This window comes from Oncorhynchus tshawytscha, linkage group LG33 (genome assembly GCF_018296145.1).
Source record: "Oncorhynchus tshawytscha isolate Ot180627B linkage group LG33, Otsh_v2.0, whole genome shotgun sequence".
NCBI lineage: Eukaryota > Metazoa > Chordata > Actinopteri > Salmoniformes > Salmonidae > Oncorhynchus > Oncorhynchus tshawytscha.
In genome coordinates this window covers 7410984-7432172 of record NC_056461.1, presented here as the reverse complement: position 1 = coordinate 7432172, position 21189 = coordinate 7410984, and the positions used below count along the sequence as shown (strand labels likewise).

Sequence of the window (21189 nt, the reverse complement as noted above, 5' to 3'; positions counted from 1 at the left end):
GCATTAAGATGCTTTTGAGAAACTGGGGCCTGTTGTTTACGAAGTGTGACAAATACAATTTTATTTTATTTGAATAGCTCAGCCTTTGCAACATAGTGTAGCCTACAAACAGTGGTGGAAAAAGTACCCAATTGTCATACTCGAGTAAAATAAGGTAAGGTTTGTTCCTTGATGTTGTTTTATGATGATACCATCTATATTTTCATATTTGTGCAAATCTTTCTAAAACAGAAAATGGACACAATTCAATGGATATCAATCAACAAAGAGGTAAGAATATGTAGGCTATAAGAACATGTAGGCTATAAGAATATGTAGGCTATAAGAATATGTAGGCTATAAGAATATGTAGGCTATAAGAATATGTAGGCTATAAGAATATGTAGGCTATAAGAATATGTAGGCTATAAGAATATGTAGGCTATAAGAATATGTAGGCTATAAGAATATGTAGGCTATAAGAACATGTAGGATATAAGAATAAGGCTATAAGTTAGGATATAAGAATATGTAGGATATAAGAATATGAATAGGATATAAGAATATGTAGGATATAAGAGGCTATAAGAATATGTAGGATATAAGAATATGTAGGATATAAGAATATGTAGGATATAAGAATATGTTGGATATAAGAATATGTAGGCTATAAGAATATGTAGGATATAAGAATATGTAGGATATAAGAATATGTTGGATATAAGAATATGTAGGCTATAAGAATATGTAGGCTATAAGAATATGTAGGATATAAGAATATGTAGGCTATAAGAATATGTTGGATATAAGAATATGTTGGATATAAGAATATGTTGGATATAAGAATATGTAGGCTATAAGAATATGTTGGATATAAGAATATGTTGGATATAAGAATATGTTGGATATAAGAATATGTAGGCTATAAGAATATGTAGACTATAAGAATATGTTGAAGGCTGGCTGTATAGGGTGCAGATAACTGAACTGCTCACTATTGTGTCTGTAGGTATGTAGACAAAGAGGAGTTCAAAATTAGGTCAATTGGTATGTTATGCAGATCACATGTACCATCCTCCTTCCATACCTCGTCAATGACTATCCCATAGGCCTCTACATTATGGACTATCCCATAGGCCTCTACATTATGGACTATCCCATAGGCCTCTACATTATGGACTATCCCATAGGCCTCTACATTATGGACTATCCCATAGGCCTCTACATTGTGGACTATCCCATAGGCCTCTACATTATGGACTATCCCATAGGCCTCTACATTATGGACTATCCCATAGGCCTCTACATTGTGGACTATCCCATAGGCCTCTACATTATGGACTATCCCATAGGCCTCTACATTGTGGACTATCCCATAGGCCTCTACATTGTGGACTATCCCATAGGCCTCTACATTGTGGACTATCCCATAGGCCTCTACATTGTGGACTATCCCATAGGCCTCTACATTATGGACTATCCCATAGGCCTCTACATTATGGACTATCCCATAGGCCTCTACATTATGGACGTCAGAGGATATACCCATCGGACTTGGGGCTCTGCTGGGAGTTTACCTCCTATTTGGATTTTTTAAAATCTGCTTTGCACTAAAACCATAATAAACACAGAGAACAAAAATATTGTTATTTTTGTTATTGCAATGCGTATTATTATTATTATTATTATTAATAATAAAATAGGGTTATAGGGGTTCCCCCACAGTTTTGATTTGATACTCCAGGGACCTTTTCTTTTTAGTGTGCTTGCTAGACAATACGTTGAGGCGTGTGACTCATATGCCCATATAAAGACACTTACTCATGTGACCGGCTGTCATCTGATTGGTTACTGTCTAGGAAGTTAAAAATATTCAACCTGGAAGACAGCGAAACAATATTGCGCGTGCATTTCCTCATCTTGTGATTTGTTGCTTTTTTTAATTAAATAAACTACATTACCTTTCTGAATCATGCTTTCGACTGCTGTTCAGGCGTTGCAGATACTGTAGATCTGTACTGCACTAGTACTTCCTTGTTTACATGAATAGTATCATTTCTTTCGAGGTTCTTCGATTTGAGGAAGGGGGACAATGTTTCCTTTAACATTGAGTTGTATGATTGCCACTGCAATTATCTTGCTGTCATGCCCCCTGTTTTTAGAGGGTAAACAGCCGCCGCACATAGTATTCATTCTAGCTGACGACTTCGGCTGGAACGATGTTGGATACCACGGTTCAGAGATCAAGACGCCGAATCTGGACAAACTGTCAGCTAAAGGTGTCCGGCTGGAAAATTACTACGTTCAACCTTTATGTACACCTTCCAGGAACCAATTTATGACCGGAAGATATCAGGTGAGACACCCCTGTGTGTAGGCAGTGGTGTAAAGTACTTAACTAAAAACCTTTACTCCAAAACATTCCTAAAGATAAATAAAAAAGTACTTTTTTTTTCTCCATACGTTTTCCCTGACACCCAAAAGTAGGCTTACACGTTACATTTTGAATGTTTAACAGAACAGGAAAACGGTCAATTTCACGCACTTATGAAGAGAACATCCCTGGTCATCCCTACTGCCTCTGGTGGACCCACTAAACGCAATAGCGTCGTTTGTAAATTATGTCTGTGTTGGAGTGTGCCCCTGCCTGTCCGTAAATAAAAATGCACTTACTTGAGACATTTTATATTAAAATATATTTTATTTTACTCGAGTATGACAATTGGGTACTTTTTCCACCACTGTTTGTAGGCTACACTATGTTGCAAAGGCTGAGCTATTCAAATAAAATAAAATTGTATTCGTCACACTTCGTAAACAACAGGCCCCAGTTTCTCAAAAGCATCTTAATGCTACGTTTATTGTTAGAACCTTCGTACACTCTAAAAAAGGTTCCTGGCGTATCCTTTCGGGGTTCTTCAAATTGAACTGTGGGGGAACCCCTAGAAGTTCTTCAAAGAAACCCTTTTAATGGATCATCGAATAACCTTTTGAGGTATATTTTTGAACTACCCTCTCCTCCCCTGATTATTAATAATACGCACAACAACAATAACACAATATTTTAGTTCTCAGTGTTTATTATGATTTTAGTGGCAAAGCAGAATTTAAAAATCCAAATATGAGGTAAACTCCCAGCAGAACCCCAAGTCCGATGGATATATCCTCTGGGGTGTTGATGTTCTCTGTATCCATAGCCAGAATGATTTTGCAGTGCGTGGTGATCGAACAGGTTTCCTGTTATATTCATCAGAGGTGTAGGGAGGGTGAAGTCTGTGAATCCAAAAATAGTCATTATACAGATGATTAACAAAACACGCACACGACAGAATTCATACCTTGTTTTTTTTGGTAAATGTGAATGTAAAAAACGTTTTGATAATGGTTTTCATACGTATACTATGTCCATAATGTAGAGGCCTATGGGATATTCATTGATGAATTAAGGGAGGAGGATGGTAATGTGATCTGCATAACATACCTTTTGTATGCCTACTTGTCTGTATACCTGCAGACACAATAGTGAGCAGTTCAGTTATCTGCACGCTATACAGCCTTCAACATATTCTTATATCCTACATATTCTTACCTCTTCGTTGATTGATATCCATTGAATTGTGTCCATTTCTGTTTTAGAAAGATTTGCACAAATATGAAAAGATAGATGGTATCATCACAAAACAATATCAATTTAGATCATATAAGGAACAACCTTACTTTACATTGAGGAGATCTTTACATTTTTCAGTTAAGTACCTGCACCTGCTGTCCTATCAAATTCAAATCCAAATGTTTCAGTCTGGCAATTAGGTTCCTGCAAGAACCCTCACCAACAAAGGTTCCTCGATGAACCCCACCTCCTATGGGATTCTTGGAAGAACCTTTTCAGTGCCAAGAACCCTAAGGTTCTTCGAAGACCTGAGGATCTTAGAAGAACCCTTGTTGAACCCCTGTTGAGTGTAGGAGCATTGTTACATCTCTGAGCTGTTTCCCAAAACCATCCTTACGCCTCAATCACACCGACAGTGTTATTGCGTTTTGGTCCACCAGAAGTACATTAACATCCAATGGAACGCTGCATTTGCCTTGCAGCATTGCTTTGCAGAGGCAGTTGCAGTGCGTTTTGTGTGGTGAAAACATTGGATTTATCGAACGTATCCATCAAACTGTATGCGTATCTCCCTGGCTTATTGCAACATTTATGCAAGAGCATACAGTATCATTTTGGACTCACCTTGTGCTGTGCTCACTTGAACTGGAAGGTGGTGCGGCTGTCCTTCGTGGGCAAACTTTGTCATCAAAGTCTGGCATTCTCTGGATTTAGAGTGCTTTCAAGACAACTGGGAACTCTGGAAGAAAAACAAGGTTGAATCTCGACGACGTCAGTGATCTCAGGTCGAAGCTATAGAAAGAGGCCCGGGTTCTGGATTTACAATTCTGAGTTGGATGACCGTTCAAAACATGTCTTCCCAGTCGGAGCTCATTTTACCCGAGTTCCCAGTTGTCTTGAACTCACTGAAGTCAGATTTCCCAGTTCAGAGTTTCCAGTTGTTTTGAGCGCAGCACAAATCATGCTTCATTAACAGCATGGCCAATGTTGAATGTTTATCATTTTAAGCTTGGAAAAGAGTCCCTTAAACCCAGACTTGGGACCACACAGACACTCCACTGAATAGCAGGCTAGTGATTGCTTTTCAGTGCTTGCAGTTAGCCACAGATTCCTTCCAAACCAGTCATTGTTGACTTTGCGATTTCCAACTTGTTTTGTAATGTTTAATTCCAATGGCCGATGAGCAACGATACATTTTATCTATAATTTCTCTTCATCTGACAAGGATTAAAAAGAATTTGCCAGTAGATGACTGCTAGCTAAGATTTTGAAAGTATGATGTTGACATGATCAATCCAATCAAAGCTACTGTAAATATAACATGATTTGACGTTATTTTACCTTGAGCCTTCTTGGATGGGCACTTCTAATGTAACTCTATGGCAGCGCCCAAGGGGCTTGAATTTCCCGAGCTCTACCGTTAGACTTGGTGGTGACGTAGTGTCCCCATGAGTGACAGAGCGCTGAGCCAATCACGGCACAACTAGAGAACATTACCAACACCTACGCTCTGTAATTTCCGCTGGCTACCCCACCCACACAGAAAGAACTAGGCTGAAACACCTACATTTTGCAGCTGCCTTACTCAAGACTGATATGTGACACGTATTAATGCCAAAATAACATGCAAAACAGGGCTAAAAATGTGTGGCTCAAAACAGGTGCCCTGAATGACAGGATGCCATTGGTTAAGGAAGGATCACATGATTTTTATCCGGGTCTTCAGGAGGGATCAGCCAATGAATTCTACTCACGTGCAAACTTTTCATAACTGCAGGAGGCAGTAAATCTCCAACCTTTATACCTTTTCGAACAACCAGTGGTGGAGAAAGCACCCAATTGTCATACTTGAGTAAAATGGCTCAAGTGAAAGTTTACTTGAAATAGTATTTGGTTTAAAATGTACGTTAGTATCAAAAGTAAATGCAATTGCTCAAATACTTAAGTGTCAAAAGTAAAAGTATAAATGTTTTCAAATTCCTTATATTAAGCAAACCCGACGGACGGCACCATTTTCTTGTCTTTCTATTTTGCGTATAGCCAGGGGCCCAATCATTGACAAAAGAAGCATGTGTGTTTAGTGAGTCCGCCAGATCAGAGGCAGTAGGGATGACCAGGGATGTTCTCTTGATAAGTGAGTGAATTGGACCATTTCCTGTCCTGCTAAGTGTTCAAAATGTAACAAGTACTTTTGGGTTTCAGGGAAAATGTATGGAGTAAAAAGTACATTTATTTTCTTTAGGAATGTAGTGAAGTACATGTTACCCCAAAGAACGACTTAAGTAGTACTTTAAAGTATTTTTACCTAAGTACTTTACGCCACTGCAAACAACAAACTACAAGTTTGTTTGCTAACTCTTAGAAGTAGTAAAATAATAAAATGGACTACTTCAAAATGGAGATGGCCTCAATGGCACTGCCAAGCTCTCGCAGACGCCATAATAGAACAGACACAATAATGTGATGTCGATCTAAGCCTGTGGCTTTGATTGTCAGATCCACACAGGCATGCAGCACCAGATCATCTGGCCGTGCCAGCCCTACTGTGTCCCTCTGGATGAGAAGCTGCTGCCACAGCTGATGAGAGAGACAGGCTATGCCACCCACATGGTGGGAAAGTGGCACCTGGGCATGTACCGCAAAGACTGCCTGCCAACACGCAGAGGGTTCGACTCCTATTTCGGTAGGTTGTCAGCTCACAGACACACACACACACACACACACACACACACACAGACACAGACAGACCATGTTGCCTCTCTTAGGTATGCTACTGGGAATAAGAAACAAGTGATGAAAATGACTCTTGCGCACACGTTCACTTTTGCACACGGTCGTGTGAGCCGTCCTCCATTTCTCTTCACTTACATCTCATGATCGGTTATGTCTTCATCAGGATGTGGCTAGGGCTCGCCACACGTCTGTGTGTAACATCAGATTCACACCATTGCACACTTGAAAGCACTGTGAACAGTTCAGGTACATCAAGATTGAACCATGTACTCAATATAGGGTATTTATTGTCTTACAGTATTTCAGATATTGGACTAAACCTGTCTGTTCCACTTCTGTCCCCCTCTCCCCCCTGTGTCTGTCACTCCGTCCCCACCAGGCTATCTGACAGGCAGTGAGGACTACTTCAGTCACCAGCGCTGCAGTCATGTCCCTCTCCTGAACGTGACCCGCTGTGCCCTGGACCTGAGAGAGGGGGAGGAGGTTGCTACGGGATACACAGGGACCTACTCCACTCAGCTGTTTACTGACCGGGTTACCAGCATCATCGCTAAACACAACTCCAAAAAGGTAACGGTACACACACACACACACACGCCCACACACTCTTTCTGTCCTTCTTCCTCTGTGTAGCCTTGAAAAATGAAGCGAGACTTGAATAATGTTCATGGCCGGTGTGTGTTCTCCTGTCCTGTCCTGTCCTGTCCTGTCCTGTCCTGTCCTGTCCTGTCCTGTCCTGTCCTGTCCTGTCTTGCAGCCCCTCTTCCTCTACGTGGCTCTTCAAGCGGTCCACGCCCCTCTACAAGTTCCAGAGCGCTACGTCGCCCCCTACAGTTTCATAAAGGACCCGAACCGCAGGCTGTATGCTGGTATGGTGTCCGCTATGGACGAGGCTGTGGGCAATATTACGCTGGCACTGCAGGAGACCGGCCTCTGGGACAACACTGTACTGGTCTTCTCTACAGGTACATAACAAGAGCTTGTGTGTGTACGGTTGAATTCAGACAGAGACATTTTATAGAGCATAGTCCCTGAACCTTCCCACACTTGAGTCAACAGCAAACAGTGCTTTGTGCTTACCTTGAAAACCCTATGGTGTGGAAGCAGGATTAATCCCGGACCCTGGAGGACAGAGTTAGAATGGTTTATCTGCCTCATATCCTGTGAATGAATGTTTATAGGTCTGCTGACGTCTCACATATTCTGGCCCTCTCTCTTTCCTCATCGACAGTAACATGTTGTGTTGCTGGGGTGTGGGTGTTAATCGGTCCCCCTGAATGCCCGTTGTTGTTTTCCCCCAGTGTGTACTGCTTATCTTTTAGGCTGTTTTCTTCTGCTTCGTGTGTGTGTGTGTGTGTGTGTGTGTTTGTGACTCTCTCCACTCTCTGTAGTTTACATGTGGTTGTGGAACACTGGGTTTTTATGAAGTGTCAGACGTGAACAGATCCCAACTCTGTGAGCAGTTAAAGACGGAGTAATCACTCTTAATGTCTCCGGGCAGGACACAGAGAATTTTCCATCAGCACCACAGAGCCAGTTCACATGGAGGGACAGGAGTAGCTGGGAAGTTTGGCTTTAAAGTGACAGTGGATAAAGCCTATGTTTACTCTGTTCTCTGCACTGCCAGTTGAACGAGCTGCATAGCACTTTTTGATTCACCAGAGCGGACGAGTCACCATCATCTGTGGTGTGTCATAGTTCCAGCAGGTATTATTTTCATCGCTTCAGGTGTCTCGCACCCTAAACTCATACCATGCTGACAGTCTGAACAATTTCAGTCATTTCCAGAGTTACCACTAGAGGTCAGCATGTCCTTGTATCTGACTGTGGTTTGTTCCGTCTCTGTAGAGGAGCCTTATCACGCAGCTGGGAGCCATTAGGAAACGGAAACAGTCCTGAGTTGAGCGGCTCCCAGCAGCCGCAGACCCTCAGACAAGTGTGAGCAGTGAGCAGGGGGAAGTCGAGATGTGCCGTGGAGGCCTACTGTTAAAGGCAATGGGTGTGTAATCAGAAATCTACCAACATTGACCTAATTTACCAGTGTAGAGGCCCCCTTTAACATTATGTAGGAGGAGCAGTTGTCAATACTTCCCAGCACTATACATACCACTATTCCCAGCACTATACATACCACTATTCCCAGCACTATACATACCACTATTCCCAGCACTATACATACCACTATTCCCAGCACTATACATACCACTATTCCCAGCACTATACATACCACTATTCCCAGCACTATACATACCACTATTCCCAGCACTATACATACCACTATTCCCAGCACTATACATACCACTATTCCCAGCACTATACATACCACTATTCCCAGCACTATACATACCACTATTCCCAGCACTATACATACCACTATTCCCAGCACTATACATACCACTATTCCCAGCACTATACATACCACTATTCCCAGCACTATACATACCACTATTCCCAGCACTGGGTTTTGGTTGATAGGAAGATGGATCCATATAACAATAGATGCTTGTGTCACCCATTGATTCTATGTTGCCGTTTGAGTGTGTGATACAGCAGGCTGATTGTGACTTGTCTTCTGTGTTTCCCCCCCAAAAGCTTTTACATATAGAGAATGATGTTTGTGAGGGAGTCGAGGTGATAAAACCTGTATATTCATGGTTTTGCTCTTTAGTCGAGAATACACTGTGAATGAATCATTACTATTTCATGCCCCATCAAGGCTTACTGCTTGCTGAGTCACAGTGTGTGAGCTAACTAACGGCCTACATAGTATGTCTCACCCCAGCCCTGTTCAGACATAAACACACGGTTTAGAAACGTTTGGAGGAGCACTCAGAGAGATTCCTTAGCGATGAAACTCTCTGTTAGCTAACTGGCGCACTGGGGTCTTACTGTAAGAGAGAGCTGGGGAGAAAGAAAGGATAGGAGCTAGTCTGTGAGGGAGAACGGGAAAGAGAGGGAGAGGGTGTGAGAGAGAAAGGATAGGAGCGAGTCTGTGAGGGAGAACGGGAAAGAGAGCGAGAGGGTGTGAGAGAGAAAGGATAGGAGCGAGTCTGTGAGGGAGAACGGGAAAGAGGGAGAGGGTGTGAGAGAGAAAGGATAGGAGCGAGTCTGTGAGGGAGAATGGGAAAGAGAGGGAGAGGGTGTGAGAGAGAAAGGATAGGAGCGAGTCTGTGAGGGAGAATGGGAAAGAGAGGGAGAGGGTGTGAGAGAGAAAGGATAGGAGCGAGTCTGTGAGGGAGAACGGGAAAGAGAGCGAGAGGGTGTGAGAGAGAAAGGATAGGAGCGAGTCTGTGAGGGAGAATGGGAAAGAGAGGGAGAGGGTGTGAGAGAGAAAGGATAGGAGCGAGTCTGTGAGGGAGAACGGGAAAGAGAGCGAGAGGGGTGAGAGAGAAAGGATAGGAGCGAGTCTGTGAGGGAGAATGGGAAAGAGAGGGAGAGGGTGTGAGAGAGAAAGGATAGGAGCGAGTCTGTGAGGGAGAATGGGAAAGAGAGGGAGAGGGTGTGAGAGAGAAAGGATAGGAGCGAGTCTGTGAGGGAGAACGGGAAAGAGAGGGAGAGGGTGTGAGAGAGAAAGGATAGGAGCGAGTCTGTGAGGGAGAATGGGAAAGAGAGGGAGAGGGTGTGAGAGAGAAAGGATAGGAGCGAGTCTGTGAGGGAGAAGGGGAAAGAGAGGGAGAGGGTGTGAGAGAGAAAGGATAGGAGCGAGTCTGTGAGGGAGAACGGGAAAGAGAGCGAGAGGGTGTGAGAGAGAGGATAGGAGCGAGTCTGTGAGGGAGAATGGGAAAGAGAGGGAGAGGGTGTGAGAGAGAAAGGATAGGAGCGAGTCTGTGAGGGAGAACGGGAAAGAGAGGGAGAGGGTGTGAGAGAGAAAGGATAGGAGCGAGTCTGTGAGGGAGAATGGGAAAGAGAGGGAGAGGGTGTGAGAGAGAAAGGATAGGAGCGAGTCTGTGAGGGAGAAGGGGAAAGAGAGGGAGAGGGTGTGAGAGAGAAAGGATAGGAGCGAGTCTGTGAGGGAGAATGGGAAAGAGAGGGAGAGGGTGTGAGAGAGAAAGGATAGGAGCGAGTCTGTGAGGGAGAAGAGGGAAAGAGAGGGAGAGGGTGTGAGAGAGAAAGGATAGGAGCGAGTCTGTGAGGGAGAACGGGAAAGAGAGGGTGTGAGAGAGAGGATAGGAGCGAGTCTGAGAGAACGGGAAAGAGAGGGAGAGAGTGTGAGAGAGAAAGGATAGGAGCGAGTCTGTGAGGGAGAACGGGAAAGAGAGGGAGAGGGTGTGAGAGAGAAAGGATAGGAGCGAGTCTGTGAGGGAGAACGGGAAAGAGAGGGAGAGGGTGTGAGAGAGAAAGGATAGGAGCGGGTGTGTGAGTAAGAGTTGGAGAGAGAGAAGGAAAGAGGGAGAGAGCTGGCATAGAGAAGGAGCAGAAACAGTTTGAAAATGAATTAGTGAAGAGAGGGCTCTCTTTTGAGAACAGCCTGGAAGCTGCAGAGACTACTTCCTGAACTCACATGGCGCTCCTCTCTTTTTCTTCCCCTCCTTTCCTCCCCCTCTCCTCTCTCTAGCGCAGTGAGAGCCCAGGGTGAATGGTCTATTTTGTTTATACTGGACTGGCCTCTAGGGAGGATGACTGTCTGTCTGAGAAGCATAGACAAAATGAAAAGACACAGGAAGAGGGAGACAAATTTGTTTAATTAAAAAAAAAAACGTTTTATGTATTTGCAAAGCTAGAACTTAGTCATCAAACAACCTTTTGTATATGGATCAGTTCCATGAACCCTAACCCCAAGACACGTGGCCATTGGTCGAACAACCCACCATGGCTTGCAGCTTCCAGGAAGTTCCTCAATCTAAGAAACGGTGGCCATGTTTCATCTCCACCTCCCTCCCGTCTCTCTGCCTTGAGGGAGTTCCTCTGTGAGCGTTGTACTTCGGAGGTCTAACCACTGTGTTGTTCATGGGATGAATCCACTTGGCATCACTGTTAAGCCTTACTATACGAATCCCCCCAGAACTCCTAGATCAAGTCATGTTGGTAAGTAGGGCTTATCAAGCACGCTGTACTCTCATGGTGAATTCAATGTGTCATCTTGGAATTGATGTGTCATTTGTGCATCAGTCAGTGGAAAGGGAAAGAACAAACAGTGTTTTTATGAGGAGGAGTTGAAAGGTAGTAGCTTTGGTTTGGCTCTCCAGTTACTTGACAATGACACCCATAATCTGTTCCCCTCACGTGTCATCAGTAATAAAATGGCTGCCTTGCTCTAATCAGTGGAGAGGGATTCTTTCTTACCCTCTGTCAGTGATATGCAATCAGAATCAAATCAAACTTTCTTTAAAATGCACTTACGTAAACATTATAATACACTTTTCAGTAGAATGACGTCCCTCTCTCTCTGCCTTTCTCTTTCTCTCTCTCTCTCTCTCTCTCTCTCTCTCTCCAGATAACGGGGGTCAGACTCTGGCGGGGGGTTCTAACTGGCCTCTGAGAGGAAGGAAGTGGTCACTGTGGGAGGGTGGGGTTAGGGGCGTTGGCTTCGTAACTAGCCCGCTGCTGAAACAACCTGGGACTGTCAGCCGCCAACTCATACACATCTCTGATTGGCTGCCGACACTGGTGGGCCTGGCCGGGGGATCGACCGATGGGACGAAGCCACTGGACGGCTATAATGTGTGGAACGCTATCAGGTAAGCCTGGAGTGGGGGGTGTGTGTGCGCACCTTGTCATCATTTCTGAGTTGTTTATGTGAGTCTGTCCTACACTCTGGCCAGACACTTCAGGAGTTTCAAACGTCTCAGATCAGGTCAAATATTTCCTTGTGTTTGACAGTTCCTCTCTCCTCTCTTTTTTTTCCTGCCTCCCTCCCCCTGACCAATCTGTCTCCCTCTCTGGTCTTTCAATAAGCTCTTTGTTACCGGGACGATGGGACTTCAAAGTGAAGGAAATTCCATCACTCATTTTCACACAAATTTGGAGTCGCTCCTTTTTCTCTCTCTCTCTCTCTCTCTCTCTCTCTCTCTCTCTCTCTCTCTCTCTCTCTCTCTCTTACTCTCTTTCTCTCTCTCTCTTACTCTCTTTCTTTCTCTCTCTCTCTTACTCTCTTTCTCTCTATCTCTCTCTCTCTCCCCCAACTCCCTCCCTCTATAGCGCCTGTCCCTCTCTTACTCTGTCACTCCTGACTTGTCGTACAAGTCATAAAGTCATTGACCACTTAAAGGGGGGCCGGTGTCCAGGACAAGACTTACATAAGCTAGCCAGAAGCTTTCAAAATCACTAAGGCGATCATTGCCTTCATTCTGCGTGAGTGACACATTAGATTCATAAACTAAAAGCAGACACAATGAAAGTGGGTTGAATTGAGGCCTGCAGCAGAAACCCACAGCCTGTGGTTACCCACAAACAACTGCTCTCAGTCCAGCCCTCTCTCCTATTGGCTGTGGCTGGCCACCTGGCTGTTTCATTACCTTTTGTCTGGTGTGTTTTGACTGTGTACGTGTCGTCGTGTGTCCTTGGCCCTATTGGCTACTGAAACACATTCCTGTTTGTTTGTTTGTCTTTTATGGTCCCAGTCTGCTTTGAGTGCTGTGTGATTGTTTGTGTGTGTGTGTGTGTGTGGGGGGGTTCTGGGTCAAAAAGGGGCGTAGGCAGTGGGTGTAGCAGGGGGTGTGGTCAGGTTTCTCCATGGAACTGTGAGATTGTTCCATATTTCATGCCATTCTACATATTGTGCAGTGGAGCGGAGAACATTTAGCCGTTTTAAAGCTCATTTCCTGCATTTCTATACGTTTTGCAATGGCTAATCCTGCGTTCTTCTGCTCAAACGTAGTAACAAAATACATACGGCTTGTTTTTGGAATTTTTTAATCTCCCTGACTGGCTTTTATTTTGGTTCTCAAAGATGATCTTATTGAATTATTTTGGAGTAAGGCTGTAACGTAACAAAATGTGGACCAAGTGAAGGGGTTGGAATACTTTCCGAATGCACTGCAGAGCCATTATCTTTTCTACATACTTTATATCATTTAAAATAAAAAATGTTTTTGGTCATTTAAGTTTACACTGACAACATGTTACCCTCCCAAAAAGCTCAGCAACATGTGAATTGAGAAAGTTATTCTTGCTGTGTATTAGCGGTCACCCTGTGGTCCAGTGTGGTCAAAGCCTGGGACCGCTTTATGAACGTAGATATCAGCTTTAGATTTCCAGACCCTTCTGGGGTAGTCGAGAGACGGACTGAAAGTGTGTCGTGACTGTTGTTTCTTTGTCTTCCAGTAAAGGTCACGCTTCACCCAGACTGGAGCTGCTCCACAACATTGACCCTCTCTATGTTGACATCGCTCCATGTGAGTCACCCGCTCGATCACCACCACGTATTGCATGTTTCACCTTTACAGTCATTATGTTCACCTTCACCCAGACTGGAGCTGCTACACAACATTGACCCTCTCTATGTTGACATCGCTCCATGTGAGTCACCCGCTCGATCACCACCACGTATTGCATGTTTCACCTTTACAGTCATTATGTTCACCTTCATCCAGTGGTTCATATTGACTGGACAACGCAACTACAGGCACAGAGCACTGAATTCCTCTGAGTACTGTTTCAGTATCCGTTGCAGTAGTATAAAGTACTTAAGTAAAAAATACTTGAAGGTACTACTTAAGTCGTTTTTGGGGGGTTTCTGTACTTTACTTTACTATTTATATTTTTGCTTAACATTTGCTTTTACTTCATCACATTCCTAAAGAAAATGGTGTACTTTTTACTCCATACATTTTTCCTGACACCCAAAAGTGTTTGTTACATTTTGAATGCTTAGCAGGACAGAGAAATGATCTAATTCACACACTGATCATGAAAATATCCCTGGTCATCCCGACTGCCTCTGATCTGTCAGACTCACTAAACACGTGCTTAGTTTCTAAATGATATCTGAGTGTTGGAGCGTGCCCATGGCTATCCGTAACTTTTTTTTTAAACAAGGAAATGGTGCCGTCTGGTTTGCTTAACGTAAGGGATTTGTAATTATTTGTACTTTTACTTAAGTATATTTGAGAAATTACATTTGACTTTTGATACTTAAGTATATTTAAAACCAAATACTTTTCAACTTTTACTCAAGTAGTATTTTACTGGGTAACCTTCACTTTTTCTTGAGTAATTTTCTATTAAGGTATCGTTACTTTAACTTAAGTATGACAGTTGGGTACTTGCTGGTAATGAAGTCGTCAGCACTACTTTGTTTAGTTTCAAATGATTCACATTGGACCGTTATATTATGATTTCATATTCCACACAAAACACAGCCCAGACACACTCAAACAGAAGTGTGTGTCCCGGTGCGTGAGCAGCACTGTGCATACACACACGCACACACACACACCACTGGACTCTTTCAACCGTTAAGGTCTGCTTGGTTCATAGAGGGATGATGTCATTCTCCTGTAATGGCTGCCTGATTCCCTAACACAAAGCCCAAATCCCCTTCAGTGTGTGTGTGATGTCTATAAAAGTTTTGATTAATGCAGTGATGAAAAGGCTCCACTCCAGATGGGGGGGGGAGAAGTGACACAATACATTCCCTCCGAGCCAGAACGTGTGTGTGTGCGCGCGTGTGTGATTTCATGTTCGTTATGCGTCTGATTCAGTCTAACCTAACCTAACCTCTGGTCTGCTTCCACTCTGACTACTACATGATGTATCCGTCCACGTCATTAGTGACAGCCGTGTTCCTATTTCCCAACACTTGAATCTAATGAACTTATCATCAGGGGGAGATTGATCACTAGAGTAGCCACATCTCCACTCTGCTGCTCAGATGTGTAGATGATGTGTTGAGCATCAGTGAGTGATCAGGTGGCTGACTGACTGAGTGAATAAGTGACTGGACATGAGGAGTCACAGCCTTTAAAGTCTCAGTCTCACTCTTTTCTGAAGGAGACAGACACTGAGTCCCATACGCAGGACTAGGAAGTTGAATAGATGCTGATCTAGGGTCGGTTTTGTGTTTACTCCTCCTCGTGGTAAAAGTTGGGGTGTGGGAGGGACAGCTGGTCCTAAATCTGTGCCTGAGGGCAACTTATACCTGGAGCCATAAGTCATCAGACAGACTCTGACAGGAGCAAGACGATAAAACATGTTCAGACGGTGGTATCACCTGGGAACTTAACTGCCCTCGGGCTCTCTCTCTCGCTCTCTGATTCAGAGGGGTTGGGTGAAATGCGGAAGGCACATTTCAGTAGAATACATTGTTGTACAACTGACTAGGTATCCCCCTTTCCCTTTCTGTATCTCGCTTTCTTCTCCCTCTCTCTGCCGTTGTCTCTCGTTGCCGCTCTCTCTCTCTTTCTGTCTCTCTCTCTTTCTGTGTCTCTCTCTCTTTGTGTCTCTCTCTCTTTCTGTGTCTCTCTCTCTTTCTGTCTCTCTCTCTTTCTGTCTCTCTCTCTTTCTGTCTCTCTCTCTTTCTGTCTCTCTCTTTCTGTCTCTCTCTTTCTGTCTCTCTCTCTTTCTGTCTCTCTCTCTTTCTGTCTCTCTCTCTTTCTGTCTCTCTCTCTTTCTGTGTCTCCCTTTCTGTGTCTCTCTTTCTGTGTCTGTCTCTCTCTCTCTTTCTGTGTCTCTCTCTTTCTGTCTCTCTCTCTCTCTTTCTGTCTCTGTCTCTCTCTTTCTGTGTCTCTCTCTTTCTGTGTCTCTCTCTCTTTCTGTGTCTCTCTCTCTTTCTGTGTCTCTCTCTTTCTGTGTCTCTCTCTTTCTGTCTCTCTCTCTCTTTCTGTGTCTCTCTCTCTTTCTGTGTCTCTCTCTTTCTGTGTCTCTCTCTCTTTCTGTGTCTCTCTCTCTTTCTGTGTCTCTCTCTTTCTGTCTCTCTCTCTTTCTGTCTCTCTCTCTTTCTGTGTCTCTCTCTCTTTCTGTGTCTCTCTCTCTTTCTGTCTCTCTCTCTTTCTGTGTCTCTCTCTCTTTCTGTGTCTCTCTTTCTTTCTGTCTCTCTCTCTCTTTCTGTGTCTCTCTCTCTTTCTGTGTCTCTCTCTTTCTGTGTCTCTCTCTCTTTCTGTGTCTCTCTTTCTCTCTCTGTCTCTCTCTCTCTTTCTGTCTCTCTCTCTTTCTGTGTCTCTCTCTCTTTCTGTCTCTCTCTCTCTTTCTGTGTCTCTCTCTCTTTCTGTGTCTCTCTCTCTTTCTGTGTCTCTCTCTCTTTCTGTGTCTCTCTCTTTCTGTGTCTCTCTCTTTCTCTCTCTTCTGTCTCTCTCTCTTTCTGTGTCTCTCTCTCTTTCTGTGTCTCTCTCTTTCTGTGTCTGTCTCTCTCTTTCTGTGTCTCTCTCTTTCTGTGTCTCTCTCTTTCTGTCTCTCTCTCTTTCTGTGTCTCTCTCTCTTTCTGTGTCTCTCTCTCTTTCTGTCTCTCTCTCTCTCTGTCTCTCTCTCTCTTTCTGTGTCTCTCTTTCTGTCTCTGTCTCTCTCTTCTTTCTGTCTCTCTCTTTCTGTCTTTCTCTCTCTTTCTGTGTCTCTCTCTCTTTCTGTCTCTCTCTCTTTCTGTCTCTCTCTCTTTCTGTCTCTCTCTCTCTTTCTGTCTCTCTCTCTCTCTTTCTGTCTCTCTCTCTCTTTCTGTGTCTCTCTCTCTTTCTGTGTCTCTCTCTCTTTCTGTCTCTCTCTCTCTTTCTGTGTCTCTCTCTTTCTGTGTCTCTCTCTCTCTCTCTTTCTGTGTCTCTCTCTCTTTCTGTCTCTCTCTCTCTCTTTCTGTCTCTGTCTCTCTCTCTCTTTCTGTGTCTCTCTCTCTTTCTGTGTCTCTCTCTTTCTGTGTCTCTCTCTTTCTGTGTCTCTCTCTCTTTCTGTGTCTCTCTCTCTTTCTGTGTCTCTCTCTCTTTCTGTCTCTCTCTCTCTTTCTGTGTCTCTCTCTCTTTCTGTGTCTCTCTCTTTCTGTGTCTCTCTCTCTTTCTGTGTCTCTCTCTTTCTGTGTCTCTCTTTCTGTGTCTCTCTCTCTTTCTGTCTCTCTCTCTCTTTCTGTCTTTCTTTCTGTCTCTCTCTCTCTCTTTCTGTCTCTTCTTTCTGTCTCTCTCTCTTTCTGTCTCTCTCTCTCTTTCTGTCTCTCTCTCTCTTTCTGTCTCTCTCTCTCTTTCTGTCTCTCTCTCTCTTTCTGTCTCTCTCTCTCTCTTTCTGTCTCTCTCTTTCTGTCTCTCTCTCTCTTTCTGTGTCTCTCTCTCTTTCTGTGTCTCTCTCTCTTTCTGTGTCTCTCTCTCTTTCTGTCTCTCTCTCTCTTTCTGTCTCTCTCTCTCTTTCTGTCTCTCTCTCTCTTTCTGTCTCTCTCTCTTTCTGTCTCTCTCTCTCTCTTTCTGTCTCTCTCTCTCTCTTTCTGTCTCTCTCTCTCTTTCTGTCTCTCTCTCTCTTTCTGTCTCTCTCTCTTTCTGTCTCTCTTTCTCTTTCTGTGTCTCTCTCTTTCTGTGTCTCTCTCTTTCTGTGTCTCTCTCTTTCTGTCTCTCTCTCTTTCTGTGTCTCTCTCTTTCTGTCTCTCTCTCTTTTACCCAGTCACCACCTCTCTCCAGTCACTTTCTGTCTCTCTCTCTCTGTCTCTCTCTTTCTGTCTCTCTCTCTTTCTGTCTCTCTCTTTCTGTCTCTCTCTTTCTGTCTCTCTCTCTTTCTGTGTCTCTCTCTCTTTCTGTCTCTCTCTCTTTCTGTGTCTCTCTCTCTTTCTGTCTCTCTCTCTTTCTGTGTCTCTCTTTCTGTCTCTCTCTCTTTCTGTGTCCTCTCTTTCTGTGTCTCTCTCTCTTTCTGTCTCTCTCTCTTTCTGTGTCTCTCTCTCTTTCTGTGTCTCTCTCTCTTTCTGTGTCTCTCTCTCTTTCTGTGTCTCTCTCTCTTTCTGTGTCTCTCTCTCTTTCTGTGTCTCTCTCTCTTTCTGTGTCTCTCTCTCTTTCTGTGTCTCTCTCTCTTTCTGTGTCTCTGTCTACCTCTCCCTCTTTAGTGTGTTTCAGTATGTGTTGGAGATTGGTCAGTGTGTGTGTTCTGTGTCTATGTGAGGGGATATAGACTTGTGTTGTGTCCGGGTCTGGTCAGCATCACGTTGGTGTGTTTATCATTGTTGCCCTTTTGTGTGTTTTCCACTCACTCACCAGCAGTTCCACCTAGTACCCAGTCACCATCAGTACCACCTAGTACCCAGTCACCACCTAGTACCCAGTCACCACCTAGTACCCAGTCACCACCTAGTACCCAGTCACCACCTAGTACCACCTAGTACCCAGCCACCACCTAGTACCCAGTCACCACCTAGTACCCAGTCACCACCTAGTACCCAGTCACCAATAACACCACCAGTACCACCTAGTACCCAGTCACCAATAACACCACCAGTACCACCTAGTACCCAGTCACCACCTAGTACCCAGTCACCACCTAGTACCACCAGTCACCACCTAGTACCCAGTCACCACCTAGTACACCAGTCACCACCTAGTACCCAGTCACCACCCAGTACCACCTAGTACCCAGCCACCACCTAGTACCCAGTCACCACCTACCACCTACCCAGTCACCACCTAGTACCCAGTCACCAATACCACCTAGTACCCAGTCACCAACCACCACCAGTACCACCTAGTACCCAGTCACCAATAACACCACCAGTACCACCTAGTACCCAGTCACCCACCAGTACCACCCTAGTACCCAGTCACCAATAACACCACCAGTACCACCTAGTACCCAGTCACCACCTAGTACCCAGTACCACCACCCAGTCACCCACCAGTACCCTAGTACCCAGTCACCAATAACACCACCACTTCCACCTAGTACCTAGTCACCAATAACACCACCAGTTCCACCTAGTACCCAGTCACCAATAACACCACCAGTACCACCTAGTACCCAGTCACCAATAACACCACCAGTACCACCTAGTACCCAGTCACCAATAACACCACCAGTACCACCTAGTACCCAGTCACCAATAACACCACCAGTACCACCTAGTACCCAGTCACCAATAACACCACCAGTACCACCAGTCAGTCACCAATAACACCACCAGTACCACCTAGTACCCAGTCACCAATAACACCAGCAGTACCACCTAGTACCCAGTCACCAATAACCCACCAGTACCACCTAGTACCCAGTCACCAATAACACCACCAGTACCACCTAGTACCCAGTCACCAATAACACCACCAGGACCACCTAGTACCCAGTCACCAATACCACACCACCAGTACCACCTAGTACCCAGTCACCCAGTCACCACCAGTACCCAGTCACCACCTAACACCCCAGTCACCACCTAGTACCCAGTCACCACCTAACACCCCAGTACCACCTAGTACCCAGTCACCAATAACACCACCAGTACCACCTAGTACCCAGTCACCATCTAGTACCCCAGTCACCACCTAGTACCCAGTCACCACCTAGTACCCAGTCACCACCTAGTACCCAGTCACCAATAACACCACCAGTACCACCTAGTACCCCAGTCACCAATAACACCACCAGTACCACCTAGTACCCAGTCACCAATAACACCACCAGTACCACCTAGTACCCAGTCACCACCCAGTCACCAATAACACCAGTACCACCTAGTACCCAGTCACCAATAACACCACCAGTACCACCTAGTACCCAGTCACCAATAACACCACCAGTACCACCTAGTACCCAGTCACTACCTAGTAGCCAGTCACCACCAGTACCACCTAGTACCCAGTCACCACCAGTACCACCTAGTACCCAGTCACCAATAACACCACCAGGACCACCTAGTACCCAGTCACCAATAACACCACCAGTACCACCTAGTACCCAGTCACCACCAGTACCACCTAGTACCCAGTCACCAATAACCCCACCAGGACCACCTAGTACCCAGTCACCACCAGTACCACCTAGTACCCAGTCACCAATAACACCACCAGTACCATCTTGTACCCAGTCACCAATAACACCACCAGTACCACCTAGTACCCAGTCACCAATAACACCACCAGTACCACCTAGTACCCAGTCACCAATAACACCACCAGTACCACCTAGTACCCAAGTCACCAATAACACCACCAGTACCACCTAGTACCCAGTCACCAATAACACCACCAGTACCACCTAGTACCCAGTCACCAATAACACCACCAGTACCACCTAGTACCCAGTCACCACCAGTACCACCTAGTACCCAGTCACCAATAACACCACCAGTCACCACCACCTAGTACCCAGTCACCAATAACACCACCAGTACCATCTAGTACCCAGTCACCAATAACACCACCAGGACCACCTAGTACCCAGTCACCAATAACACCACCAGTACCATCTAGTACCCAGTCACCAATAACCCCACCAGTACCACCTAGTACCCAGTCACCAATAACACCACCAGTACCACCTAGTACCCAGTCACTACCTAGTAGCCAGTCACCACCAGTACCACCTAGTACACAGTCACCACCAGTACCACCGAGTACCCAGTCACCAATAACACCACCAGGACCACCTAGTACCCAGTCACCAATAACACCACCAGTACCACCAGTACCCAGTCACCACCAGTACCACCTAGTACCCAGTCACCAATAACACCACCAGTACCACCTAGTACCCAGTCACCAATAACACCACCAGTACCATCTAGTACCCAGTCACCAGCAGTACCACCTAGTACCCAGTCACCAATAACACCACCAGTACCACCTAGTACCCAGTCACCAATAAGTCACCACCAGTACCATCTAGTACCCAGTCACCACCAGTACCACCTAGTACCCAGTCCCAGTCACCACCAGTACCACCTAGTACCCAGTCACCAATAACACCACCAGTACCACCTAGTACCCAGTCACCACCAGTACCACCTAGTACCCAGTCACCAATAACACCACCAGTACCACCTAGTACCC

The 21189-nt window shown here is 45.0% G+C and overlaps 1 protein-coding gene across 1 annotated transcript in view; it reads left to right on the top strand.

Annotated features, from left to right (window-relative positions):
* The first annotated feature begins 1849 nt into the window (after positions 1-1849).
* Positions 1850-21189, top strand: part of arsb (arylsulfatase B) — a 32071-nt gene continuing 12731 nt past the window's right edge. Inside the window, exons 1-6 of the mRNA XM_024397146.2 lie at positions 1850-2335; positions 6086-6272; positions 6702-6892; positions 7080-7287; positions 11757-12000; positions 13586-13656. Of these exons, the coding sequence (XP_024252914.1) occupies positions 2072-2335; positions 6086-6272; positions 6702-6892; positions 7080-7287; positions 11757-12000; positions 13586-13656 (1165 nt within the window). The 5' untranslated portion in view covers positions 1850-2071. The remainder of the gene's footprint in view (positions 2336-6085; positions 6273-6701; positions 6893-7079; positions 7288-11756; positions 12001-13585; positions 13657-21189) is intronic.